A 20675-nucleotide genomic window follows, 5' to 3' on the forward strand; every position below is an offset into this window, starting at 1 on the left:
ATACACAAGGACAGGCAGAGGTGGAAATGCTAACAGGGATGGGGCCAAAGCCATACTTATTTGGCAGCCATAAAAAGTAATATGATTTTAAGATTTACAACTTGGTTGTTTCCCAAACTGAGTTTGCCAAGTTAGCAGCAAACAAGGTAGAAGCAGGGAGAAGCAGGTGCATCTCTAGTAAGTTTGGTCTTCCCTTTCTTTAATATTAAAGTACTATTAAAAGAAAGCTATGGAATTACCATTATTTTCAAGTTGCACATTGGAAGTATAAAATACTTTTCTGAGACAACACCATGGCCAGAATCATCATCTATCTTCTGGTAGAAATCTGGATTTTGAAATATTTTTTTTTTAAATCATCTATGTGTCAGAAAGCCACCTTCTAGCTTAACTTGCATTTCACTGCCAGAAGACAAACAGAAGGAATACAAGTTTAACTTCCATACTTTTTTTGAGAAACTTCGCCACTGTGATGGAAATCTTGTACTATTACTGCTTAAATCTGAATTGGCCAAATCTCAAATTTCACAGTGAAAATTTTCTGCAGTTAGAATAAAAGGCTGAGGATTTTGATATTGCTCAAGGGGTACATAAATATAATTTTGAGGCCTTTCCTTTACCTTCTCTTGCAAACTCTATTTCCTGTTCTCCCTGTATTTGGCATTTAAAGGTGAAGTTAACTTTATCTGCAGGCACAAGAAGAAACTGAACACATCAGACATGGAAAGAATGGAAAGATTATTTTTAATTAGGTGTAAAACATCATTTCAATAACAAGTAGTACAACCAGGTGATCAGAATTGCTTGTTACTCTCCTCATGTCTTCAATAACATTTATGGATTTTTTTTTTTAATATATTATTGTTACCTACTAAGTGATACTGGCTTAATGGGGCTAGATCAGGCCTTTAAAATTATAGCTGTGCCAACACAAAATAACTGCCTCAAAAATATCTGGATGGGATGATTTGCTTTTTAATTACTCAGCAAGTACATCAAGACCAGTTTCAACAGTCAGAAAAAACATTTAAAAACACTCATGTTTTAGTATGACCTATAGTGTCATCCTATGACAGGAAACTGAAATAGTAGTCTTGGAAGACATTTAGACTTTTAAATACACTTTTCAGCTAGAACTTTACAGCTAGAAGCATCTGTAAAGGTAGCTGTAATTATTTTTTCTTTATTTACAGTATCAGGATGACTTAATTAGTAGCAAGCATCAGATTTACTTATTACAAAGGGCACTGTTAATACAAAAGGATTAATTTGAATTTTGCTTTTTTTTTAATTCAGTAATTTTTAAGCCTCAAAATAGTTAGGCCCTTCATGATTTGAAAACAAGTATCTGTCCATTTATGTGACAAACCTCTCCTTGGGCTAGAAACATTTAAATCCAATTTCTGCATAATCAGAGTGCAGAACTAACCAGTCTAGTCACACGAAAAGATCTAATCCTCTTTTTACTTGAGCTAAAGGTGGTTTTCTTTGCAGTGCCAAAAATCAAAAGGTATGGGGTTTTTTTAAAGGCACAAGATCTAAACAGTACTCTACAGGAGATACCCTTTCGCTTCCCCACCTTACATAAATGCTGACAGAGTCCATTTTAACCACTAGCTGCTAGTATTTTCTTTAAGTTGGTTCAAACACAGCACGTTTTCAACGGGATATTCAGAGCAAATCTTATGCTAAGGTCCTTCCCCCTGCCCAACAAAAGAGAGGCTTCTTGCTCTCCACCTCTCGGGACAGGGTAGCTCAGCGTGGGACTCTAGCTTAAGAAACCATTTAGTAGCTGTGAGCAGCTAGAGATTATTGTGACGCAGCCATTCTCCCTGTCTTCTCCAGAGGCCTGCAGGCTTCTAGGAGGCTGTAACACCAACTAGTCACAACACCTGTCTGCTTTCTGTAGACTCCTCCTGGCTACCAATGTTCTCACAAAGGGAAGTCAAAGCCATCTCCACTCCCTTTATACCACCAGCAGCATTGACAAAAAAGCCCAATCTTTTGGGATTGAGTAGAATTAACCTTTAAGGCTTAAAAGCTTAACTACGTACTTGACAGGTAGTGAGTATTGATGATTTTTTTTTTCTATGAAAGGTTCCTTTTGAAATGGAGATGGTGAGATTGCCACACAGCCCATGCATTTTACAGTTCTCCTGGATAGTTAACAATAAAAACCAAGCCAAGAACAAACAAGCGCAAGACAGACCAAAGCGGTTTTTTTTTTTACTATGTTTTGTGTCACTAACTCTGAAGAAACCCTCACATTGTTTACATGTTTTAAAAAATGGGGGGTTTTTATACATTCCAAAATGCATTTGGGGAACTCTATCTATTTACATAAGAAAGTGTAATAGAATTTTACATTATTTCACATATATAGCACTGCACCACGAACAATGATAGTGACATTCATTATCTTCAAATTATTTCCTTTCATCCGCTTCCTTCTCCTCCTCTAAGTTAAAATAAAAGGATTTGTCATAGCCCATGAGATGGTTATAATCCTGAGGATTCGGAAAAAGTGTCGGATTAACAAGCATTGATTTCGTTTTAGCGTAAAATGTTGTAAACATCTTGGTGATGTCTGGAATCTTTACATCTTTCTGATGGAAAACAGTTGCTTTTTCTGCCAAGATCGCATTGTATGTAATGGCTGTATACGTGTCCATTTCATCTTTATAATAGAGTCGAATCACATACCCTTTTGTAAGGACATGCAAAGTAACCGGTGTTACAAATGTAAAAAATCCAATCAACCCATAAAAGGCAGCTTGTACAAACAGGCTTTCAAATCCAATACCAGTTTTGAGTATGAAGTAGGGCATCATGAACAGGTTGAATATGCTGGTGGAGTAAGAGAAAAACTTCACACCTACACAAAACAAAACAAAAAGAAAATGAAGGATAACACTTATGAGTAAAATTATCTCTATAATTACATATATTCTGCTACTATATATTGATGGCATTACTGGAACAGCTGAAGTTACTGAAAATCCACTTCCTTTTTTTTTTTTTTTAAGCTCACAAAGAAACCATTGAAAGTTCAACCCTGTCTTCTTGCCACTGTTCTGGTTTGTTTATATGTTCACATTGGGTTTATCAAAGCTGGTAGCTGGCTCTATTTCTATTATTAAGTCAGCTACTAGCTATTATGCACACCCATGAAGTTTTCACTCCACAGATAAGAAACTGATTTCAAAAGAAACTTCACTCCAGTCGTGGACACGCATGATGGTAATCATCACAGATATGACTGGGAATTTCTCTCTTCATCAACAAATGTTGACGTTCAGTGTGCATTACAAAGAAGCTTGCTTGGTCCCCCACCACACATAATATTGAATAACCTGGGTTTTTCAAGTTAACAAGTACTCCACAGCCATCTTGTGTGCAGCTTGAAAGACAGTAGCCAGCGTCGTGGGTCACGCACAGTCCTTAAGCCACCATGAGAACCAGTAGTCTAAGACACTGTGATAATTAAGTATGTTAAGTCATACTTCCTCCTTCTTTAAGACACATTTCAAAAATGCATATCAGAAAACATCCAATGGATTACTTTTCACTAGGTCTTTGTAACATTAACTGGTCAAAGAAAGATCAACAAAGTCTCATTACAGATAGCAGAAACCAAGCACCACCACCACATTTTTTTTTGCTGTACAGAGGATCCAGGTTTTAGCAGAGTTGGAAAGGAGGACATTCTCTTTTATAATGTTGCATTTTAAAGTTATTAAACACTGTTAAATTTAAAAAAGCAATACAAATCACTTCAAGTCACATACCTAACACTGCCTTTGCCAAATTTCCTTTATAAACTAGTCTTCCATGTTCTGGATGTTCATGAGGGGAGGACGTGCAGAGGCTTCGAACAGCCACTCCTTGAAAAGATGTAACCTGAAAGATGAAAGCAGTACATGGCCAAGCAACATCAGTACCAATCTACACTTTATATATATTTTTATATACACACACACACACACGAAGCTTCTCCTTGCCCTGAACCTATTCTCGGCATCTTAAATGAGGGATTAAAGTTAGGTTCTACTACAAAGCATGCCACAAAGAAACTCCAGCTAATATATTGCTTGATTGTTTTAATACTCTTCCATTTAGATATCCCAAATTAGCATTAAGTATTTGCAACCCCACTGACAAATGTTTAGCTCGCAATCATTTTACATGCGGCTTTGCAGGGAGACATTTACAGTCGCCGCGCTTGCCAGGTCTCCGTTTGATCTCAGGTATGCCCTGAGGGGAACCTCCGTTCCCTCCTCAGATTCGCATTTTTCGCAAGGAAAAAGCCGCGAACCCGAGGCCTGCTGCCCTCCCCGCGGCCAGCTCCTCCCGGGGAGCGGGGCCGCGTCCTCTCACCGCCACCCCACACACAACCTGCTGTGTCCCCGCGGCGGCGGGCAGAGCCGCCGGGCGGCGGCAGGCAGCCGGGAACCCGCGGTGAGCGGCACCCCGCAGCCAGGCGGCGGTGGTGGCGGCGGCGGCGGAGGCCGGGGCAGCGGCGCGCCGGCAGCCCGCAGCCCGCAGTAGCAGCGGCAGCATGTCGGGCCGCGTCCCGGAGCGGCCGCCGAAGGCAGAGCGCGGGGCGGTGCACCAGGCGGCAGCCCCCGCCGCCCCACAGCCCCGCGCTTTGGTTCCGCCGGCAGGAAAGGTCCGGCCGACTCCACCGCGCCCCCGCCAGGCTGCCGCCGGCGGCCTCCGCCCGGCCATGCAGCACCCCGGCCCCGCGGGGGATGTGGGTGTCTTAGACGGATCCCCAAGGCTGTCACTGGTATTGCATTCGTGGGGACAGCCGGGCGGGGGCGAGACCGAGGACGTACGCCCGCACAATTAGGACCCGCGTCCAGTGAGTTTCGGACTTCGCCTGCCCCGGGCGCGGCCCGGGAAGGCAGGCCCTCGGACACCCCGGCTCCCGCCAGCCCCGAGGCAGGAACCGCCGCCCGGGCAGCCCCGTCCCAACACCTCCTCGACGCCGCTCCTAACATGGCGGACAGGCACCTGACACCCCCCCGGGAACTACGAGCCCCAGCATGCACCGTTCCTGCCGCACAGCATGCCGGGAGCCGGGCTCCGCACACCCTCTTAGGGCAGGGCGCGGGGGGGGTGGGGGTGCTCGCCTCGGGCCGGAAGTGACCTGTGACCTTGCCGGAAGTTCTTGGGAGGCAGCTGGCCCGACACCGCAGGGGCCCTGCGAGCGGGGCGGAGGGAGCGGCGCTGACGAGTGAGTGGCCGCGGGGGCGGCGGGGGCTGGCTCCGCTGGGGGCAGGGAGGCCCCCCCCGCCGCCGCCGTCGCCGCCGTCTGGGGGGACGAGCCGGGCGGAGAACGGGGAAGGGGGAGCCCCTGGGGCCTGCCCCTCGGAGGGGAGCGGGCCTCGCCCTCCGCGCCGCGTTCGCCCCGCTCCTGGGGGGGGGGGGGGGGAACTGGACAGGAGCAGGGCCGCGGAGCGGAGAGGCTTGGAGCGGCCGGGGGAGCGTGGGGAGCTGTCGGGGGGTGTGTGGAGGGGTGCGGTGCCAGGTCGGGGTTCCCCCGGCGGGATGGTGGCGGAGGGCGCGTTTCTCTCCTCTGCGTGCGGGAGTGAAGCGGTCTCCTTGAAATCCAGGCGCCGCCGGGAAGGGGGCTTTCCGGAACGGTATTTTAATTCAATATCGCTCTTAAACTTTTTCCGCCACAAATGACGTCCACCCTCTTCCTACGCCAGGCCCTAGAGAGAGGGGAAAAACTAAGGCCGAAAGAATTTAGGATGCACCCCCAGGGGTTGTTATACCAAGGTGAGAAGTGCTGGTTAAAGTGCGTTAGCTGTAATGGTCGACGAATATAAGCAAAGCAAGGTTGACGGAAAAGGGTGGTACAGTTACATGTAGTAAGAAAAATAAGCTTTTGAGTACCATGTGATCCTCGGAGGAGGATTCTGCTTTAACATAAGGGAACCTGAGCATTGGTAAATTACTGATGTCTTCAAATGTGTGTGTGAAAAGGAAAAGGGGTGTTAAGCAGTTGACTTTGAGGGGCAGTTTAATCTTATAGTTTGTGATGCTATGTGCAGGAACTTTATTAAAGATGTTTAATACTGGAGATTGTGAGTTAAGCTTTGCACTGTAGGGAGACTTAGATAGTCGTAGGCCACTTGTTTACTTGGGTTTGCTGAAGATCACGTGCAAAAGTTCAGTTTGGAAGCAAGCCAGAAAAACATAGATAAATAGGCAAGTGAGAGACCTTTAGGCTAAGAACCACTTTGTACCTTTATTTCTGAATAATCCCTTCTGTGCTTCAATTGCCCTCTTTTGCTGTTGCCCTCTCTCCCAGAAATACTGTTGGGAGAGAAATAATGTTTATTAACCGAAGAGTTACTTAGAAGGGGAATAAATGTTAATTAGTTTTTCTGCAATACGTTGGCTGCCATCTTTGCACACATAGTGCACACCTTATACCTTGAGATCAGCCTTTTAATGTGTTTATGTTATGTCAATAAAATTTTCACTAACATTTCCCATTAACATTGGGAGCTTTAAGATAATATTTAGAAACTTTCCATACTTAAGCATTTAATTTTTTTCTTGTTGCATCAGAGAAAAGTCATTTGCGATTTCTTTTTTTATACTAGAATGAGTGATTAACAGATTTAGGTAGTGTCATGTAGTCTTAATGTGAAGACTTAATATTGATACAGTGAGGAGATCCAGGTGATTCTCTGAGGTACCTTCTTCTATCTCCCACCCTCATATTTCTTTTTCTGATACATTTGTGTTCATGTGTCTGTCCCTTATGCTTTGTGTAGGGACAAATTAATATCTTTCAAAAGTATATTTAGCTTCAGATGTTTTACTGTGTTTTTGCAATTCTCAGTGTATGTTACAAGAAACCCTAAAGTTTTGTCATAAAAGTATGGGTTTTGTCAGATTAAAATAAAGGAATTTTTATGTATTTTGACAAGTTCTCTTGCACCTAGAAGGGTTCAGAATTTAATTATCTTCATTATGGGGTAGTTTGCATAACAGTAGCTTTTGATGAATGCTAATAAGAAGAGGGCAGAAATCCATGCCCTATAAAATTTTGGAGTATGCTAGCAGCTTTTTTTCCCCTAATGGCAAGACGTGTATAACACAGGGCTTTTACTGTGTGTTAAGAAGAAAACAGTAACACCTCCCTTCCCTTTTTTTTTATTTAAAAACTTTATTGGGAATTACTGAAAAGGAAAGTTTCCTTAGATAGAAAAAGAACGTATCTTATGTGAGATCTTTGATACTTCATGCAGAGTATCCTACCTCATCTCCTGTTTATCTTAACTAGCACTCACCTGTAGTATATCTTGCTGTCACACTTCAGTGTGCCCCTGAATGTTTGAATTTTAGTGCCCGTGAGTATGGAACAGTGAATCAGCTGATTTGGAAATCACGCCGCAACAGTTTTCCCTCATGTTTTTTCTAAATATGCTTCAATCCTTATTTACATTAATTATTTTTTTATGTGTACTGAACAATGAATACTAAACTGAAGAGCAGTATTTTTAAACAAGTTAATATATGGGATCAAGAATAGGACTAGAATTTGGGATTAACAGTAGGAGGCTACTGTTTCAACACACAACAGCCTTTGTGTACTGATGAACTCTTACTAATATACAAATGACGCCCAGAAAATGTCACATTTGGCTTCTAAACTAACCTAGGAATTGTGAAGGCTTTTGTGTTATTTGTACCACATTTTCCAAAAATTGATAGCATAGAATACAGAAATGTCACCAGCTGAAGCATACAGAAGCCGTGTGTGCATTGCGCAGCTAATGATTTGGAAGCCATTTGAGTTTCCTTAGACCAGAATCTGAGTTTTTAAAGAGTTTTTCCATGGGATCAAAGAATCTGAGTGCTTGAAATGTTTGTGTAAATTTAATTTTCTTGTGCTAACCAGAATAAAGCAATGGGGTTCTAGAATCCATACAGGGGTTGCATGTGTTCAGTTAAATTGGTGTATGTCCGTCAGGTCTATTCCGGTCTAATTGACATACAGGATATACAAGGAAATGATATTCTGGAAATTCTGGGAAGCTTGGGAGATGAGCACACAGCTTTGGGAGTGAGGTAGGAGGTTCATGGACATGCTTTGGTTTTTTTCTTGCATTTGATGCTCAAGAGAAGCAGGAAGGAGGTCAAACTAAACTCACTGTACCGTAGTATTTCTTCTTAGAGTTGTAAAGAGGAGAATAAGATGTTTAAGTATGCTAACAAGAACACTTGCCTTGTGTGGGTTAATTACCGTGTTTTATGGTACTTTGCTATATTCTACCTCGTAGGTGTAAATGTTCTAGCAATTTGTGAAAATTTTCAGTTCTCTAATATCTAATGAGAATTTTATGTTTTCTTTAGCAAGAGCTTCCTTTTTAGACTCGTTGGAAAGTTTCTGTGCCAAATATGCTGGGTTTAGTTGTATTGTATTCTCCCTTATTGATTAAAAAGTGGCATATCCTTTTTATGTAATATTTCTCTTAATGAATGTAGGTTTTGCTCATCTTTTTTTTTTAAGGAGGCAAGGCAGGAGAACAAGAATACCTAATATATGTGCTTTTTTGAGATTAAAGGCAGGGAGCTGAGCTACCTAATTGGTAATGCCACATAAGCTTCTTGAAGGGGAAATGGAATCGCAAATGTACTTCAACAAAAATTAGCGGTTCTTTGCAGGAGTCTGAAATAGTCACATCAGAAATATATAACAAAAAAGGCAAATGTTTGAGTGTTCAGAAGACTTGGATTGTTCTCTTCCCTACTGCTGCATCGGTGTGGTCTTGGTGAAGTCAGACAGGGGCAGCTATAAAATGTGGAAAAGTAATTAAAATATAGGTAGTTACCAGGCATCTTCAGAAATCTCACCGAGTCTCTTTCTTCATGTTGTCTTGGCAAATGTTGTCACTTATATTTTCTTTATACAGAAGGAAAATATAGTGACATGTTTTGCAATAAATACTGTATTGAAAAATACACTGTAAGAAAATAATTTCTGGTAAGAGAACATACTAGGTCACTTGACTTTCCTGTTTCTAACCTGTTATTTAATGCTTAAGGGCACACAGTTATCAATTTAAAAAAAATACTTTTGTGCAGAAAACTTCCCTCCACACTCCTTTTACTATACGCACAAGCGATAACTTGTGTGTGGCAGGGATTTCTACATTCTTCATCTGTCTAATTTCTTTTCTATGTGCATTTTTTTCTGGTTTGGGGGGATGTTGAATAACAAATCAAGATTTCTATCAAAAATAAATAAATCAAATATTGCATGTTTTCTGTGCCAATTTTTCAGTGTATTTCTTCTGCTGTCCCATTCATTTTTTGGTAAACTTATGAACCAGTCAGATAGTTGACTGAGAAAATGGGCTGTGGCTTGTGCAAGATCATGTTAATACTGTCTCAGATAACTTGAGTGTAGTTGTGAAAAGGCTCTTCTTCCCAACAAAATAGTAATTTTGAACTGCAGTATGTTCTAATCTTCATAAAGTGCCATGACACATTGAACATTTCTTGATCCAGAAGGGGAACCAATAGATTGTAACAGGTTGTTACTGCTTTTTTAGGATTTTCAGGTTTCCCAGTTTTCTTGGTTTTCTTTCCTTCTCTCCTCTTTTGTTGCACTGACTCTATGATTTTTCTGTGCTCTCTGTTGTCCACATTTTGTTAGGAGAAAATCTATGGTCCTACTAGTATTCACAATTATCTTTTTAGATTTTTTTTTACAAATGACACATTGTTATATCAGAATAGAAACTCAGTGAAACCAAAATGTATCCCTTGCTTACATGTCGAATGCATCATATAATGGAATGTATGATGTCTTTTTCTTAAAAGCAGGTAGGCTTTCTGCACCTTTTATTTTTGGCAATAGAATGTTAGTTTTGTTCTGTATTTGGAACCAAACTTGGATTCTGGAATAGCAGTATAAATTTTATTCTTTTTGTAGTTTATGTTCACTTGTTGGACTTAAACTGAGGAATAATGTTGGCATACTTCTCCCTCTTTGATGTTTATCCTTTTAATGAATTGTTATGCTTATCTTCATTTGAGTTTTATTTTGCGAAGCTGAGTAAGCAAGACTAATTTTTCTTTTATACAACAGGCTCTTTGGTCATATCAGTAGCTCCTTTCCGTAGTTCTTGTAATTAGAACTTCTTTTTCTTGAAAACAGGAATTCAGAATTGTGTGTGATATTCCAGAGAAGTTGTTGCTAATGTGCAACAATGTTAATATTTCCCTATCTCTATTGCAAAGAAATCCTTGATACACATTTGCCTCTCCCCCCCCCCCCCCCTCTTTTTTTCCCCCCCTACAGAGCTGCATCCATTTACAGTTGATCACAGAATGATTATGCTCCCAAATAACAAGCCCTGACTACATGGAAGAAGCTTATATCAGTCCCTACGTGCAGGAATCTTGCATTTCATATGATTTTATTTCATGTGGCTTCTAGTAGGCCATTTTTCAAGACCGGTCATTGTGTGTGTGATACTCTGTTCCCCTTTTGTTGCAGTGCTTTCCACTCCTGTCTCATGTAAATCTACCTACTCTTTTCTGGCAGCATTGTTAAAAAAAGTTCAGTATGATTTTTGGAGGACCAAGTAGTTCTTTTCTAGTCCAATTGTTCCCTGTTTGCAACATCATACTGTATTCTTGTAGAAAGTTTCTTTCTCATTTTAAGATTACCCTCTTATCACATTTATTTAACCTCAGATGGTTTACTGAGTCCAGATTGCATCTTGCTTGAGTTTCCTTTTTTCAAGAAAATGACTGATTCATTTTTTAGGTATTGGATTAGTCTAGCATGTCCTAAATCTGCTAACGCTTACTGCATTTTTATCCTGTTTTCCTTTTTAATACAATTGAATTCAGACCACTGAGCCTGATAATTTTTTTTTCTTCTTTAAGGGTTAACTGGTATTTTTTTTTCTCTCTAATCATATGATAGCACATTTCATTTGATTTTATTAAAACGCTCATTGCAATTTTTTGGGACAGCTCTAATGTTTTGGTGTAGACATTTTTTTTCAGTTCCCTAGCTTCAATGTATTAGCCCCCTCACATTATGCTTTTACCTTGGAAGGTGTTAATATATTTGCATTCCCACTAACTAGCATGTCTTTATTCCTGTATCTAGTGGCGTTATTTCTATTGGAAACCAAGGCACATTTAATCATCACCAGTACCTCCACGAAATGGTATCACTTCTTCTGTGTTTTTTTTTAATTATTATTATTTATAAATCATATCCAGTTTCACTACTCTTTTGGAGTGTAGGGAAGGTTTTTGTGGCTAGAGAAAGAGGTAGCACAAGTGATCCTCTTCTGCAAAGTAGAAGTAATAATGTAAGGTATCCCGTCAGTTGCTGAGCAACAGATACTCTCCAATAAGATGCTTGCTTTCCATTTACAAAAACTGTTGAAATAGAAAGATCCTATCAGTTTTGTGCTGCAGCTATTCCAGCACCCGAATACAATTTCCTTGCATGAGTTCCTGGAATTATTGAAAATGGCGAAAGCATTTAACACTCGATATTAAGGTATCTCTATGACAGCATACACAGATTAACTCACAAAGGGCATTCTTGAATGTGCCTTATAGTCAGGAACTTTTCACCTGCAAGAGTACAGGTGAAGATGTTCCTTATACCAATAGGGAAAGAAAATATTTTAAGATATTTCTGTAAAGTCAGGATAATTTTCAAAGACAACAACAATGGAAGTGGAGGATGCTTTTTTTGCTCCGTTCTCCACAGACAACTTAAAACTATTGGTTATGCATGTGTAGTTTGATTAGGTGTACATAACAAATTGCCTTCTTGTGACAGCTTGAGGAAACATTCAGACTATTTCGTATTTGTAGTTATGAAAAAAGGGAGATGGAGCAAATCAGCACCAAAGTGCTGTTGAGAAGTGAAGCTATCGGCAACAGCAAAGAGCTGCATCTTCTGAAGAAATGCAGAGATTTCTAAAACTTCCTCCAAATCTTGTGGCTCCCTCCTCAACTTGCTTACATTTTTTGCTAAGCTTTTACCAGAAACATGGGAGGGAGGGGATGGGGGGAGTGGTCTCTATTCTGTTTTTTTCACACCTCCTGCTCTGGGGTCCTTCTCTAGAGAGTAATTGCAGTTTGTGCCTCTGCTGTTGCTCATTGCTTTTCAAAGCAACAACACGGATTGTCAGAATTCTTAAGTCTCTTTGCTGCCCCCGACCCTGGATATCGGCTGGGAAACCACCCAGAATCACTGGTGCTGTTTTCCTGAACCTGTGGGCACACAACAGTGTAGTTCATTGATTTGTACTGGGTTAATGTTTGGAGAGTAGCTGTTGACGTGAAAGGAATTTTCGGACAGCAGGTGGGTGGGTGGAATTTCTCTTCCAAAGTTTTGTTTTCCACAGCAGAGATGCAGTTCAGCGTAAAGAAATACATGTTGTATCTGAACATACCGGCTTTCTTTTGCAAATAAGTGCTTCCATTTCTCTAACTCTTTGGATTCATTTACATGGCAAAATACGTATGCAGCAAGCTGGATGTCAGTTTATAAGCTATGGAAGCTCCTGGTTAACTTACCATGTGAATACCTATGTTAAATGCCTGAAGTAGATTATCTAGGTGACATTGGTGGCTGTATCAGGAACTGTCAGTCTTCTGGGAAGGACAGGTTGGAGGCCAGGTATTTAGTGCACGCTGATTAGACTGATCCCTGAGCCTTCTCTTCTCCAGCCTAAACAACCCCAGTTCCCTCAGCTTCTCCTCACATGACAGGTGCTCCAATCCCTCGGTCATCTTTGTGGCCCTTTGCAGGACTCAATTCAGTCTGCCATGTACTGGGGAGCCCACAGCTGGACCCAGCACTCCAGATGTGTGCCACTAGTGCTGAGTGGAGGGGCAGGATCACCTGCCTCAACCTGCTGGCAACACTCCTCCTAATAAAGCCCAGGGTGCTGTTAACCGCCTTTGCTGCAAGGGCACATTGCTAGCTCATGTTCAACATGGTGTCCACCAGCACCACCAGGTCTCTTCCTGCAAAGCTGCTTTCCAGCTGGTCAGCCTCCAGCCGGCACTGGTGCCTGGGGTAATTCTTCCCAAGGTGCAGGGGTTTGCATTTCCCTTTGAACTTCATAGGTTTCCTGTTGGCCCCTTTCTCTAGCTTGTCAAGGTCCCCCTGAATGGCAGGACTCCTCTATTCACAGCATAGTGAACTGTTCTCTGACTTTTTTTTTTCCCCTGTAGACAAGCAGTTCAGTCTCTCTAGTATCTTTTGCAGTGTGGCAAAACTTGTTTTCTTTACCTCCTCAATACCATTGCATGGATGGTGTTTGTAGATAAAAGTCGTAAGGCTCTTGAAATAACTCTGGCTTTATAGTCAAGGGCCTTTAAAAAGCTTAGGGGAACAACTTCTTTACAAAGTAAGCTAAAATTTAGAGATTCTTGAAGATGGTGGGATCTCTGGACAGCAAAGATAAGTTTCAAAACGTAATGTTTTCAAAACGTAATGCTCATCAACATTGCATGCTGTGTATCATCATATTCTTTTCTGAAGAGTGTTTATGATAACATAAAGGCTAATAACTAAAGCTCACTTTAGAAATTGTACTACTGACTGAAAATATTGCCACTTGTGTTTTTTCAGACGTTCCTATTACAAAAGCTGCTGTTGAAAAGAAACAATTTTTTTTTATAAGAAGAGAATGGGTAAGTTCATCTTAGAAAGGTTTTGTTTTGTTTTGTTTTGTTTCCTGTAATATGAAGCATTTTCTGTCTTACATCGGTAGAGGAGGTGGATTGTAAGGCTTTCAATGTTGATCTTGTCACTTTTTCTTGTAGACTCAAAAGTTAATGGAACTTCCTGCAAATGTTTTTTTAGGAGGATTTTCTCAAGTGACTGTTCATTTGTTGGAAGATTTGTTCAGAGTGCATCTATCTAACAGTAAATTTAACTTCCTTAATATGCATAGTGCTGAAAATGTACATGCTAAAATAGAATGCCTTTAGGCTTTTATAGCACTAAACTTTTAGATAGTGGACGAGAAAATTTCACTATGTACTGTTTTAAATATTTTTTTGTTTGGTAACTAAGGTGAGCCTGTTAGAATTCTGGCTAAGAGATTGTAATAAGGACTGAATTCTGATAAATTACATTGTGTGTGTGATCTAATTGTCTGAAACGGTTCTATCTGCCTCTACAAATGTCTGGTTAATGAAATATGATTGGACAGATTCTGGTTTTATCTATACTTTTTCTGAGTGTATTTTAGCATGTTTAGCGCTGGCAGTACTTTATTAAAACTGGCAATAACTGAATAATTGTAATTCAATTTTAACTTCAAATTCACAAAACAACTTGATTGGGGGAATGTTATATTTGCTGTAACACTAGATACGATGCAAGGTACTTATTCTAATATAATATAATTTCTATTCTTTGTTTTGTCAGAAGGAGACAAAATGCTAATAATCAAATGTCAAGTTTGTAGTCTGTATCTGTTTTATCTTCTGTACTTCTGCATACGATCATGAAATGCTGGCAGTATTTTACTTTTCTAGTAGCGTACAGATATCTTCTGTTACACCTTTCCAAGCTGGAAGAACTTCCAGGACTTTCATTTTTAACTTTCTGTCAAGATTAATACTGTTCTGAAAATCAAATTTCATGTGCAGTTTCAAATTCAAGTATTTTTAAATGGAATTAGAGCAATACTTGCTATATTAGTCCCTTAAAGTACAGTATTTGAAAGAAAGCGTTAACTTTCCAGTTTGAATTTGATAGGATTTGTATATTTAGGGGGGGGGGGGTACACTCTTTTTTTAAAAGAAATATTTTAATATTACTGCAGTCTTTATTACTTAAGAGTTTACAGGAACATATAAAGACCAACTACAGAGACAGTCTCCTTAGTGCAATGGTGTCCTATAGTGCTGAGCACTATACAGGCACAAAGTAGTCAGTGGTTCCTACTCCAGAGAGCGTGCTGCCTAAATAGACAAGACAGGTGCAAGATGGGGAAACTGTTAAGACTGCACAGAGCGAACAGTGCAATGGTGGCAACAGTGATGTTTTTTCAACTTTTAAAGATAGCGCTGCTAGGGGAGAACAAATGAATGAACAAAAAGGGAAGGGAGATAAGGGCTTCTAGAGAAACAAAGTAGAGAGTGGGTATATAGTGAGACAGGAGGGAGAAGGGAAACAGAAGAAGCACAGTCAAAACTGCTGTGGGGAGAATTTCCAAATTTCCTTGGTTTTAGTGCTCTTGCACTTTCCCTGTTTTCCACCAAAGGTCACAACACGGGTGTGCACTAATGCTGTGTGGTTCTGGGTCTGGCTGGGCAGTGGGGGAGGATGAATCTTGCTTCATGTCACCTCTTCAATACAGGAATACTGACTGCTTTTATTCTTACCTATGCTTCAAAAAGTGCTTTTTTCCTTGCAGTCTGTATTTTTAAATATTAGATGGGTATTTAGGTAACTTTTAGTAAGTACTAGTATGATAAACATGGCAATAGCCTTATGGAGGGAAGCAGTAGCATGTTCAATTCACTTGAGAATGTCTAAAGGAAAATTTCATCCCTGCGTAGATTTTAGAAATCATGTCAGAATTTGGTGATGGAGAAATGAGAGAGGAGAGATGTTAATAAAAAAATTCCTACTTTTGCAAAAATTCTTACTTTAATACAGATTGCTGAGTGCTTCAGAGAAGTCACCTTCAAATATGCAAAATGCTTCTGTCTTATTTCTGGTTGTATTGGGTTCTTTGGTCTGCAAACATAGTCATAGAAAAGACCGCAGCTTGCATTCTTAGTGATGTGAATCAGTCATTGTGTTCTGAAACTGTTAATCTGTTTTCCATTATAGATGGAGAAGAGAAAACATACGGTGGGTGTGAGGGCCCAGATGCTATGTATGTGAAGTTAATATCCTCCGATGGCCATGAGTTCATTGTAAAAAGAGAGCATGCATTAACATCAGGAACAATAAAAGCTATGTTGAGTGGACCAGGTAGGTACAAAAGATTTAGTACCTTCACATCCTTTGTTTTCACTTTTGGACAGTTTGAATTTATATCATGCAGTGAGTGAAAGTTGGAATAAATGACAACTTTTCCAGATCCTGCCTAGTTCCTGTTTCTGGTGGAACAGTCCACCTCTGTGGGGTATTGTGCTACCAGACATATAATTGGACTCTGTCTGCTTTTGGACAGTTAGAGATCTTATGGTGTCATTACTACTCGTTTCCCATGGTACGAGAACTTGAGGGCATTACATGAAATGTGTAGCTGTCAAGTTCAAAACAGACAAGAGTTGGTAGTTCTTCATTACCACCTCCATGGTGGAACTTCTAGTACTTTGTACTGGGTCTGGCTGGTATGGAGTTAATTTTCTTCGTAGCAGGTCATATGGTTCTGTGTTTTAGATTTGTGACCAAAACAATGCCAATAACACACCAATGTTTTAGCTATTGCTGAACAGCGTTTGCACAGTGTCCAGGCCTTCTCTGTTTCTCACTCTTCCCCCCACCCAGTGAACAGACAGGGGGTGTGCAAGACGTTGAGAGGGAACACAGCCAGGCAGATGACCCAAACTAACCAAAGAGATACTGCATACCACGTAATGTCATGCTCAGAAGTAAAAAGGGAGAGGAGGGGGTTAGGGAGGTTAGCCATCTTTTGCTTGGGAACTGACTGGGCATCAGTCTACCCATGGGAGGTAGAGAGTGATTATCTTTGCATCATTTGTTTTGTTTCCTTTCTCTTCTTCCACTTGTCTTTCTCTTATTAAACAATTTTTTATCTCAACCACGAGTTTTCTTGCTTTTACTCTTCCTTTCCTCTTCCCTTGTCCACTGCAGGGGGAAGTGAGCAAGTGGCTTTGTGGTGCTTAGCCACCTACTGGGGTTTAAGCCACAACATGTTCACAAGATCCTATGGCAAGTAGTTCCTGAGCTTAATGACAAAAGTTAGCTTAAGTTTGAGAGGAGGGTAGATAAACTTACAGAAGGGAAGGACCTCATGTGTTACTGAATATATGAGACTACCTCTGGTTTAAGAAGTGTCTGAACTAATTCTTGAAGACCAAAAGGGTGGAGGAGAGAACAGGGAGGAGTTAACACGTGTGCTTTCCCTCTTCTGTACCATCATCCTGTATGTTTACCTTTGGCCACTTAAGTGGTGGGCAGTAGGCTATGGGGAGCTCTGGTCTGAATATAGTCATTCTTATATTCTCTTTTAGATTCTGGCGAGGGGGATTACTGGAGAGATCTATTTGCTTAATATATTTTTAAATTACTTAGTAATAGTTGGGCACACTGAGCAATTAAAATTCTCAGGTTAATATTCTGCTAAATGTCATTGTAATAGTTGCAATTGAAAATATGTAGCAGGTCTGTTGTGTCTGATCCACTCCATGTCAGCCTCCCAGACATGTAAGAGGAAGAGTAGTTACAAGACCTGCTCCGAATTTGTTCCACAAACAATGTGAAGGAATAAAAGGTGAAGTAGCCTGCTTAGGGGGCTAGAAAACTGACTCTGTAAAGGAGTTGGCATTCAAGAATATTTTGTATAAAAACTAGCAAGATAAATGGGTTCACAAGGAAAAGTACTCTTGCTGTCTAGTTCAGTAGGTCATAATTTCACTGATGTTCTCTAAGTGTTCTCTATTTCAGTACTGTGATATTGCCAATATGCTAACATTTCTTCTGTTGCTTCCTACTGTTCCTGTACTAGCATTCAAGCTGGATTGGCTTCAGTATATGCAGATATTTCTACACAAATGTGTGTAGACATTAGTAAATAGCTCTGCTTTGTAGTTAGAAGGGGATTCCTATAGAAATAGTGGGAACCAAACATTGCTAGGTCTCCCATAAATATGGAGTACTTGTTCGTGTTTTTTGTATTGTCGTTCAGCTTAATGAGTTGAAAGTCCAGAGAGATGAGGAAAAGAGGGACAAAGATAACAGTAGAAAGGCTGTGGGACTAACCACAGGGTGACTTCATATCATCCAAGTTTCATGCTTATAGGCACTATAGAAAGCTAATTTCAAATGTACTTGCATTTTGAGATTTGAGCTTTGGATAAATTCTTCCATATCAATAGGGATAAACTCATACTGTATGTAACCTTTCCTCCAGTACAACTAGGGTTTCCCTGTTCCTCCTGCTTGCCTGTTTTCACAGCTGATCAAGTTAATGCATATTTGAGGTTTCAACCCTCTGTCAAATCTGCCTGAAAAGGACTGAGAAATTCAAGGCTAGTGGTATCACAGAAGGGACTACTGATAAGTGTGCATATGCAGATATGGAACATCTATAAACCTTTTTTTTTTCTTGGATAAGACAGCTAGAAATTTGGATTGATAGCTTTTTTTTTTTAAATGTTGTTACTGTGACCTTTAGAGCTGAGCACACTACAGTTTTAGAGCAAGCAAGCATCAGAATTAAACCTAAATTTCTGGCGTAGTGGTTCAGAATATTGTTAATAGGCTGCAGCCAAAATAAACATTTTGTAATGCAGGGGATCTTCATATTCTTGAGGGTTGTGAATGTGGCACATCCTGCTTTACACTGAAGAATCTAATATGCGGGAATCCAGGGACTTGGGCAAGTCTGTTTAGAATGTGTTGTATTAGTATGGTAAAGCGTTTCATTTTGCAGTGAATTGAGATTCTGACTTTTGGTTTGGTGTTTTGTTTTTCTTTTTCTACAGGACAGTTTGCAGAAAATGAAACAAATGAGGTGAATTTTAGAGAGATCCCATCCCATGTCCTATCCAAAGTATGCATGTATTTCACCTACAAGGTCCGCTATACTAACAGCTCTACGGAGATTCCTGAATTCCCAATTGCACCTGAAATTGCCCTGGAACTTCTGATGGCTGCAAACTTCTTAGATTGTTAAATAAAATAAATTATAATAAAAATGTAAAACTTTTTTCAGTATTTAATACATGTAGTTCAGTTAGTAACTTTTTTCAGATAGCATGTTGCGTGTGCGCTGTTGAGAACTGTGAAGTTCACTGCAGAGGCAATTGCTTCAGTCCTTTTGCATATAGCAGTCATTCAGTTGGAAGTTTGTTTTGCTGCTTACACAAATAAGGACCTTTTCACAAACTAAGACAAATAAACAAATATGCCAATTAGTAGATGGCTATGCCTTATCCTTTAGGTGTGGTAGAACTTTTCTTTTAATACAATGACCATAGAAAATACTGGAGTTTAGTCTAATGCTCTCTAAAAGGTAATTATAGTTAAATATGAGTAGCTGTTTAGGGTTTCTAACTTTCTCTTATTGTTAAAGTTTCTAAACATCTGAACTTAATCTCCTTTGTAAGATAGCTGTCCTTTAGCATAGTTATACTAATTAGATTAGAAGTGCCCTCCTCAAGGTTTGTATACTGACAGTAATATTCCATTTAGGTTGAAAGTGGAGTATGTAGGAGAATGCTTAAGGCTTTTAATTTAAATCATAGTATAGACATGCATAAAGGTGTACTTGATACATTTTTCTTTTATAACCTAAATTTTCCCCGTTAGTAATTACAAATATTCAAGTCACTTGTCTGTACAGTAAGACTGTGATCCTACTGACAGTGGCTTTTAAGGGGAAAATAACTGTTACAATCTGTGTATATTATCTTCTGTATAACATATAAGGTTATTCTTAATGTACTGTCACTTGACCTGATATGGATTTTATATGGTTTCACTTATGGTTTATTTCCATTGTTGTGATTGGTTATGTAAAGTCTGTATTTAATCTTTAGAGTAGTAGTCATTTAAATTTTGTAACATAGCAACTGAAAAAGATAGCAGTTATTCTATCTTTTACCTCTTCTTCGACCGCTCTCTTGTATCCACAGAAAAAGACCCTGAAATGTGGAGGTCTTTTATATTTGAAGGAAAGGGCATTAAGCAGATGTTTAAGGAGCTGTTTTATAAATTTCATAGGTATTTCCAATGTTTTTACAAATATTTTAGGGGAAAAGGATTGGCAAGCCACTGACATAATACTAAAGTGGAACACATCATCTCTTGGTAGTTCCTGCTGGTAGTTGCCTATACTATCAGTTCTTTATTCAAAACAAGTTTCCATAAAGAAAAAAAAAACTAAACTTGAGACAAGAAGCTGCTTTTTGTTCAGCTGCAGTCTGAAGAACCCTTCTGCCAAAATCATCTGTAAATGAGAATAAATCTAATGCATCATAAAATGATGCAAGAACAATGTAGTTAGCATTTCCATCAGCTACCACTGCTTCAGCTTTGTTTTGATCAAGAAGTGGTTGTGGTGTTTCATGGAAAAATCCCACCAACAGATGGTGGCACCTCTTTATTGATGTATTAACTCATGGTGAATTTAGAGGGCTGAAACTCTCCTCTAAACCTGTTTGCCAACGTAAATACAACTTTGAAGAGGTTTTTCTGGACAAAAACTAGTAACTTACATAGACTATGCAGTCTGCCCATGGAGGAGTTCAGTTCTGACAAATGAAATTTTACTCTGGGCTTGAACAATGCTTGATAGGCAAGCTGACCTTTGTCAATGTGTTGATAGATTAGCTGACATTTCACATCACATACTTTGGCACAATTTATTGTGTTTAATGTGGGGATGTTTATGACTAGATTGGTTTTGCACGATAAAGCTGAAGTGCATTGCAAGGCGATT

At 39.9% G+C, this 20675-nt stretch overlaps 2 protein-coding genes across 4 annotated transcripts; one reads left to right on the plus strand and one right to left on the minus strand.

Moving 5' to 3' along the window:
* Nucleotides 1-725: 725 nt before the first annotated feature.
* Nucleotides 726-5015, minus strand: TMEM70 (transmembrane protein 70). 2 transcript variants are annotated; one of them, XM_072852331.1, is made up of 3 exons: nt 4839-5015; nt 3789-3900; nt 726-2875 (listed from the first exon to the last, which is right to left on the minus strand). In XM_072852331.1, the coding sequence occupies exons 1-3, from the start codon at nt 5001-5003 to the stop codon at nt 2427-2429; spliced, it is 726 nt and encodes a 241-aa protein (XP_072708432.1). In that variant the 5' UTR covers nt 5004-5015; the 3' UTR covers nt 726-2426. The 2 variants fall into 2 exon arrangements, with proteins under 2 accessions (XP_072708432.1, XP_072708431.1); XM_072852330.1 differs by lacking the exon at nt 4839-5015 and adding an exon at nt 4396-4816.
* Nucleotides 5016-5120: 105 nt separating this feature from the next.
* On the plus strand, nt 5121-19167 carry ELOC (elongin C). Of its 2 annotated transcripts, XM_072852333.1 has the most exons (5): nt 5151-5239; nt 5718-5787; nt 13652-13713; nt 15872-16015; nt 18718-19167. In XM_072852333.1, the coding sequence occupies exons 3-5, from the start codon at nt 13710-13712 to the stop codon at nt 18906-18908; spliced, it is 339 nt and encodes a 112-aa protein (XP_072708434.1). In that variant the 5' UTR covers nt 5151-5239; nt 5718-5787; nt 13652-13709; the 3' UTR covers nt 18909-19167. The 2 variants fall into 2 exon arrangements, with proteins under 2 accessions (XP_072708433.1, XP_072708434.1); XM_072852332.1 differs by lacking the exon at nt 5718-5787 and having other exon boundaries at nt 5121-5239.
* The last annotated feature ends 1508 nt before the right edge of the window (nt 19168-20675 follow it).

The sequence above is a fragment of the Ciconia boyciana genome, chromosome 2 (assembly GCF_034638445.1).
Source record: "Ciconia boyciana chromosome 2, ASM3463844v1, whole genome shotgun sequence".
Classification (NCBI taxonomy): domain Eukaryota; kingdom Metazoa; phylum Chordata; class Aves; order Ciconiiformes; family Ciconiidae; genus Ciconia; species Ciconia boyciana.